Genomic DNA, 7,500 nt, shown 5'->3' on the forward strand with positions numbered 1-7,500 from the left:
ATATATATATATAAATATATATATATATATATATATAAATATATATGTATATATATATGTATATATGCTCTCTTTGTCTCCTTCTGTCTCCTTCTGTCTTCGTCTCTGTCTCCTTTTGTCTTTGTCTCCGTCTCCGTTAATTTTTCCTCTTTGTTTCGTCTGTTGCCTCCAAATGCATTTAATTAATTTATATATATACGTATATATATATAATACATATATATACATATATATATGTATATATATATATATATATATATAATAATAGTCTTGATATATTTGTCTTTGTCTTATTAAAAAGAGTAGACGTCTATAGATTTTTGAGTTTATTTTGTATTAAATGTTTATTTTTATTTTTATTTAAATAGTCGCGAAGATGTTTAGGTCTGTCTGTCATTAAACCGTCGCATAATAAGTCCGAGAAGGCAGAATAATAATCTGCTTCTTTATTGAGCACCCATCCTAGAATAATAACATTTCTACGTTTTAATGCTTTAATAAACCCTTTATTAAAAAACAGAATAAAAGATATTGTTATCTCTACCTTCTCTGAAAATCTATATACAAATGATGCTATTGTTGCTGCAATTGCTGCTGTTGTTGTTGCTGCTGCTGCTGCTGCTGCATGCACCTGCTTCTCTTTGCGTTTTCTTCTTCTTCTTGCTTCTCTGTAAATATATTCTCTAGATGCAGGAAACTCAAGCACATCTTCATATATAGATATGAAAGGCATAAGACCTAAGAAGTAACAAAGAGACAGTAGAATAACTCTCTGAGGCCCGACAGCAACAATAGCAGCAGGAAGCAGCTCTTTGATCTTATCTAGTTTTCGCTGCATGAACCCTGCGAATATTGTTTTTCTCTCTCTTTTATACTTTTTAACAAGATTAACTGTCTCTTGTATTGCTTCTTCATCATAATCACCCTTTATATCAATATTTATTATAACATCTGTAAAAGACTTAAAAACTTCTTCTAACAAAGGTATACGCTGTCGCTCAAAAGGATAAGGATAGCCGCAAAACTCGGGGTAAAACTCCATAAACAACTCATCGCTGCAATCATCTGTCTCCTGCTGCTGCTGCTGCTGCTGCTGCTGCTGTTGCTGCTGCTGCTGTTGTTGTTGCTTGCGTTGTTTAGGTAGATGCATGCTCTCCAGCTCAGCAGAAGAAAGAACAGGGGGTAGATCTTTATAATTAGTGCAGTGTACATACACCTCTTGTCCTGTAATTCTTTTTAGATTATCATCATGTGTAACAACTAAATGTTTATCTTTTGTCATCCATACATCAAGCTCAAGCATATCGCAGCAGCACTCTTCAACTGCATACTTAAACGCATGCAAAGTATTCTCAGGGGCTTCCGCTTGACCTCCTCTATGAGCTGTACAAACAGGAGGGGGCCCCTCAAGTCTGCTGCTGCGGCGGCGGTGCAGCAGCCAAGGAAAGCGGTTAAGCAGCCAGCTGCTGCAGCAATATATCAGCAGCAGCAGCAGCAGCGAGCTGCTGCTGCTGCTGCTGCTGATGATGCTGCTGCTGTTGCAGCAATAGAAGAAGCAAAATAATAACGCAATTGAAGGGGTAAATGCATCTTCTAATGAAAATAAACGAAGCCCCATTGCATCGCTAGAAAAGAAAAGATAAATATAGCACTCTGAAGTGTACAGGGAGACACAGCAGCAAAAAGAGAGAAGCAAACAGCAGCTGAGGAGACGTAGACGGATTAAAAGTAAATAAATAAATAATTACAAACTCATTTAAAAAGTAAAATAATAATGTGCGCTTTAAAAAACTTCTTGCTGCTTACACAGCCCCTGCTGCTGCTGCTGCCGTCGCTGGCTGCTGCTGCTGCTGCTGCTGATCCTGCTGCTGCTGCTGCTGCTGTTATTGCTGCAGTTATTTCGTTTGAAGGATTTCTTTTGAGTTTATTTTGCTGCATATTAATTTAATAAAAAATAAAAAGTCAAAACATTTGCTAATAGAACGCCGACGCGTGCAGGGGGCCCTCAACCCGCCTCCTGAAGTCTTAGGGTTTAGGGTTTAGGGTTTAGGGTTTACTCTAACACTCTTCAACTCCTTTTGAGCTTTCTGCTTATCCTTCGGCTTCCCTCCTCGTACAGATATCCCCGAGGCCCGTCGCCAGCCCCTGCTGCTGCTGCTGCTGTTGCTGCTCGCGCTGCTGCTGCTCCCGCTGCTGCTGCTCCCGCTGCTGCTGCTGCTGCTGCTGGTCCTCTGGGCGGGCCGGTGTGCTGTCCTAATGCTGCTGCAGCTGCTGCGGCAGCAGCAGCAGCTGCAGCAGCCGCAGCAACTTCTGGTGCCGCTGTTGCATTAACTGTAGGGCAACAGCAGCAGCTTTGCAGCAGCAGAGACAGCAACAACAGCTAGCAGCAAGCAAGACATTCAAGACTAGAATATCTACAGTGAGCTCCGACTATGGCTGGGGAGACGCCACCTGCTGCTGCTGCAGCTGCTGCAGCTGCTGCTGCTGAGGCAGAACAGCAACAGCAGCAATCAGAGGCGCCGCAGCAACAGCAACAAACGGAGGCGCCACAGCAGCAGCAACAGCAACAGGAGATGCCGCCACAGCAGCAGCAGCAGCAGCAACAACAACAGCAGCAGCAGCAGCAACAGCAGCAACAGCAGCGAGAAGCGCAGCAGCGGCAGGCCGCCGCGGCGCAGCCAAAGCAGCAGCAACAGCAAGATTCCGATGCAGAACAGCAGCAGCAACAGCAGCAGCAGCAGCTGCTGCTGCCGCCGCAGCAGCAGCAGACAGCAGAATCTGTCTCCACCGATCAGACCCGCCTTCTCTTGAATGAAATAGAGAGAAGAATTTGCCTCTGCGAGGCTGCAGCAGGCAAGATAAACCCTAAACCCTCAATAAACCCTAAACCCTAAACCCTAAACCCTCAATAAACCCTATACTCCCCATTAACCCTAAACCCTCAGTAAACCCTATAGCCTTAACTAACCCTAGTAGGGCATCGAGGCGGCGCAGCAGCTGGTGTTTGCTGCTGCTGCTGCTGCTGCTGCTGCTGTGCAAGCGTTTGCTGCTGCAGTGTGTGTGTTGCTGCTGAAGGCATCGGGCGGGGCGAGGAGACAACAGCAGCAGCAGCAGCAGCAAACCCTAAGACATCTGCTTCTCTTGTTCTCTCCCTCTGCAGTCTCCAGCAGCAAACTGCTGTTGCACTCAGAGGCTCCTTAGCGGAAGTACTCGCCAAATGTAATCCTGCTGCTGCTGCTGTTGCTGCTGTTGCTGCTGCTGCTGTTGCTGCTGCTGCCGTTGCTGCTGCTGCTGTTGCTGCTGCTGGAGTAACTAACTCGCGTTCCTATGGGTGTTGGTGCTGTTGCTGTTGCTACAGTTGCTGTTGTTGCTGCTGCTGCTGCTGCTGCTGCATTGTCTCCTCTCTTGCCGCAGCTGGCTTACCTCTCCCCCTGCGCACTCTGCTGCTGCTGCTGCTGCTGCTGCTGCTGTTGCTGCTGTTTGATAGATTCGGAGTTGAAGGTGTGGCTGGAGGGGGGCCCTGCTTCTGCTGCTCGTTTGCTGCTGACGCTGCATGCAAAGAGAGAGTTGGTGCTGCAGCAGGAAGAGCAGCTGCTAGCAACAGCAGCGCAGTTAAGAGCACTCGAGGGGCTGCAGCAGTTTGTTAATCCTCCTTGTCTTTCAGGTTTGTCTAAACAATGCCCCACACTGCAGCGCCTGCTGCTGCTGCTGCTGCTGCTTGTGTTGCTGCTGCTGCTGCTTCTGGTGCTGTTGCTGCTGCTTCGCGTGCTTGTGATGGTGCTTGTGGTGCTGTTGGTGCTGCTTCAGATGGTGCTGCTGCTGCTGCTTCTGGTGCTGTTGCTGCTGCTGCTGCTCTTAGCAGCAGCAGCAGCATCAATAGCATCGTGTTTGTTATGTGTGTTGGGTGCATGCATTTGATGCTGCTGCATGCACAGCTTCGGTTTGCATGCGTTTATTTGTTTTGGGGCTTTTTATTCAGACCTCGAGGACTTCAAACGCCGCATGCATGCGCTTGAAGCAAACGGAAATAAAATTGCTGCACAGGTCGCAGCAATTGAAGCAAAAATTAAAAACCTCGCAGAGACATACAACACAACCGTGCGCTACTGCTGCTGCTACTGCTGCTGCTGCTGTTGTTGCTGCTGCTGCTGCTGGTGCGGCTGCGGCTGTTGCTGTTTGTGCTGCGATTGCTGCTGCTGCAGCTTGTGCTGTTTCTAATGCTGCTGCTGTTGCTGCTGCGCGTATGGTGCTGGTGCTGCTGCTGTTTCTACTCACGCTTCTGCTGCTGCTGCTGCTGCTGTTTCTGATACCCCGTGACACTGATCTGCGGCATCAATTGCTGCTGCTGCGGCTGTTGCTGCTGCTGCTGCTGCTGCGTGCATGCAGATGAATATGATGAGCAGCGTCTTTGAGGAGTGGCATTTGGTGCTGTCGGAGGCGGAGAGAAAAGCGGAGGCAGCAAAAGGAAGTTGAACGTGCTGCTGCTGCTGCTGCTGTTGCTGCTGCTGTTGTTTTTTTGCTGCTGTTGCTGCTGCTGTTTCTGCAGCAGCAGCAGCAGCAAGTATCGGCGTGTTTGCTGCTGTTTGCCAGAGGCAGCAAGGTGCAGCAACACTGCAGCAGCCCCTCCTTTTAAGGTATGCAGCATCAGTGTAGCAAGCCCCAGTGCATGCATGCATTGCATGCATGCATGCAGGGCCTTGTTAGAGAGACACGCGGGAGGAGAGCAACAGCAGCAGCAACAGCAGCAGCAGCAGCAGCAGCAGCAACAGCAGCAACGGAGACTTCTTTGCTGCCAGAGGGAGAATATAGAGGGTGATGTTTGCAGATAGCGGCGTCGCATGCAAATGACTTATTATTTATTTAATAAAAGCGAAGAAAGACAAAAAAAAACAAAGACAAACATTTTTAATAAAAAGGCTCAGCAAGTAAATGCTTTAATATGCAGCGAATAAATAAATAAATAAATAAATAAATAAATAAATAAATAAATAAATAAATAAACGCAGTTATAAATAAATAATTTAAAATAAATGAGTACAAACAAATAAATAAAGAACGGACACAAAAAGCAATAAATAAATAAATAAAAGGAAATAAACAAATAAAATAAATAAATAAATAAACAAGTAATAGATAAACAAATACATAAATTAAACAAAAAATAAATATTATTATGTTAAAAGCCCCAGGCGTTTCAGCGGCCCCGTGCTGCAGCTCTCGCTGCTGCTGGTGCAGGAGCAGCAGCTGCTACTGTTGCTGCTGTTGCTGCTGCTGCTGCTGCTGCTGCTGGGTGCGGAAGGAGGCCCTGACTCCTCGCCAGTGCTGCAGCAAATCTCCTATAAGCGTAAGTGTCTGCATGCAGCGCACGCATGCAAAGTGCAGCAGTTGTGAGGTGTACGTACACCGTACAGCTTATAATTAAAAAACAAGAGCAAACGAACAACAGAAAATAAAAACAAATCACAAAAGCAACGGCAGCAGCAACAGCAGCAGCAACAGCAGCAGCAATAGCAGCAGCAGCAACAGCAGCAGCAGCAGCAGCAGCAGCAGCAGCAGCAGCAGCACTTCTAACCTGCTTTTGCCCGGTCCTTGTGTGCAACCTCCAACGGTTTGAAGAGGAGATCGAAGGAAATCTGCTGCTGCTGCTCTTGCTGCTGTTTTTGCTGCTTTTGCTGCTGCTTTGGCTGCTGCTGCTGATCTTTCTGCTGCTGCTCTTGCTGCTGCTGCTGCAGCAGCAACTCCAGCAGCAGATGTCCCCTTACAAACTCCGAAAGGATTGAGGCCCAGGCATGCACGCTGAAGCGATTTACTATGCAGCGCGAGAGCGGGCACCTCATCAGCAGCACAGGAGCAGCAGCTGCCAAGCACAGCCTGCTGCTGCTGCTGCTGCTGCTGCTGTTGCTGTTGCTGGTGCTGCTGGTGTAGGGTAGGGGCTGCGCAAGGGCTGCGCAGCGGGGCAGCGCAGCAAATAGTTTGCTGCTGCGTGCATGCAGCTGCAGCAGTGTCTCTCTTTGCTCCTGTATAAGACTAGGGGGCCCCCCAAGGAGCCCCTCCTGTGTCTCTGCTGCTGCTGCTGCTGCTGCTGCTGCTTTTGGTGCTGCAGCATATGCATGCAGCTGCCGGGGATCGATCTCCTCCGACCCCACATGTAGAGAGGCGTCATACAAATCTAACACCACAGAGCCTTCGCAACGAAGACGAGGCAACGCGTACCCGTAGAACTGCAAATAAATAAATAAATAAATAAATAAATAAATAAATAAATAAATAAACAAATAGTTAATCAATTAAATTAAATTAATTAATATATAAATATAAAAATAAATATATAATAAGTAGAAGAAAACAGAGAAATAGATAAAGTCGGGAAAAGATATACAAAAAGATAATAAATGCATCAATAAAATAAACAAATTAAATAAACTAATTAATCAATTAATTATTTATAATAAAAGAAACAAACGAACAAGTGAAGCGAGCGGGCAGCAGCAGCAGCAGCAGCAGCAACGGGAGCAACAGCAGCAGCAGCGCCAGCAGCGTCTGCACCAGCAGCAGTAACAGCAACAGCAGCATCAGCAGCAGCAACAGCATCAGTAGCAGCATCAGCAGCAGCAACAGCAGCAGCAACAGCAGCAGCAGCAGCAGTAGCACACATGAAAAAATCCCCTGAGGAGTTCTTCTACTGTCTCTTCGTTCTTGGGGTGTCTCTTCATAATTTCTTTTATTTTTCTGATAAACAACAAAACAGACAAATAAACAAATACATTATCAAACAGACAAAGCCAGGCACAAGCAGCAGCAGCAGCAGCAGCAGCAGCAACAGCAGCAGCAGAAGCAGGAGAGAGTAGAGGGGGACTGCAAACAAACAGCTCGTAGCAACGGAGAGACAGACAATGATAGAGGAGGAGACAGAAGAACAAGCAGAGACAACGAAGGAGACAAAAAAGAGAGACAGACAGCAGCAAAAGAGACAGAAGATTAAACAGCGGAGGAGACAGAAAAGAGATACAGCAGCAAAAGAGATAGCAGACGAAGAGACAACAAAGGAGACAGCAGAAGAGAAAACAAAGGAGACAGAAAAAGAGAGACAGCAGCAAAAGAGACGGAGGAAGAAGAGACAGCAAAAGAGACAGAAGATTAAACAGCAGAGGGGACAGAAGAAGAAGAGACAACAGCAAAATAAAACAAAAGAAGAAATAGCAAAGGAGACAGGGGACAACACAAAAGTAAAGAAAAAAGAAGAGACAACAGCTAAACAAAGGAGACACAAGAACAGCTATAACGCCCCTCACGCGCTGTCCGATATAAAAGGGAGACAGCTGGGATCGTCTCCCTGGAGACGATCCCCAATGCCCTTCGCAGTCCCCCGCTGTGGCGCAGCAGCGCCTCTTGCTGCTGTTGCTGCTGCTGCTGCTGCTGTTGCTGCTGTTGCTGCTGCTGCTGCTGTGGGCTGAGCGCCCTCTAGTGACGCCTCAGGGAGTTCGATGTCCCTAAGAAAAA

At 46.9% G+C, this 7,500-nt stretch overlaps 2 protein-coding genes across 2 annotated transcripts in view; one reads left to right on the forward strand and one right to left on the reverse strand.

Moving 5' to 3' along the window:
* Window positions 1-2,432: 2,432 nt before the first annotated feature.
* Window positions 2,433-2,894, forward strand: EAH_00047420 (hypothetical protein; the record flags this gene model as incomplete). The annotated part of the gene is made up of 1 exon (XM_013394572.1): window positions 2,433-2,894. The coding sequence occupies one exon, from the start codon at window positions 2,433-2,435 to the stop codon at window positions 2,892-2,894; it is 462 nt and encodes a 153-aa protein (XP_013250026.1).
* A 2,300-nt stretch (window positions 2,895-5,194) lies between these two features.
* EAH_00047430 (hypothetical protein, conserved) overlaps window positions 5,195-7,500 on the reverse strand; it is a gene marked incomplete at both ends in the record, with an annotated part of 4,986 nt that continues 2,680 nt past the window's right edge. Inside the window, 4 exons of the mRNA XM_013394573.1 lie at window positions 5,195-5,352; window positions 5,573-6,221; window positions 6,654-6,729; window positions 7,293-7,490. Coding sequence (XP_013250027.1) covers window positions 5,195-5,352; window positions 5,573-6,221; window positions 6,654-6,729; window positions 7,293-7,490 — 1,081 coding nt within the window. The remainder of the gene's footprint in view (window positions 5,353-5,572; window positions 6,222-6,653; window positions 6,730-7,292; window positions 7,491-7,500) is intronic.

This window comes from Eimeria acervulina, genomic scaffold (assembly GCF_000499425.1).
Source record: "Eimeria acervulina Houghton genomic scaffold, Eah_scaff726, whole genome shotgun sequence".
Lineage (NCBI taxonomy): Eukaryota > Apicomplexa > Conoidasida > Eucoccidiorida > Eimeriidae > Eimeria > Eimeria acervulina.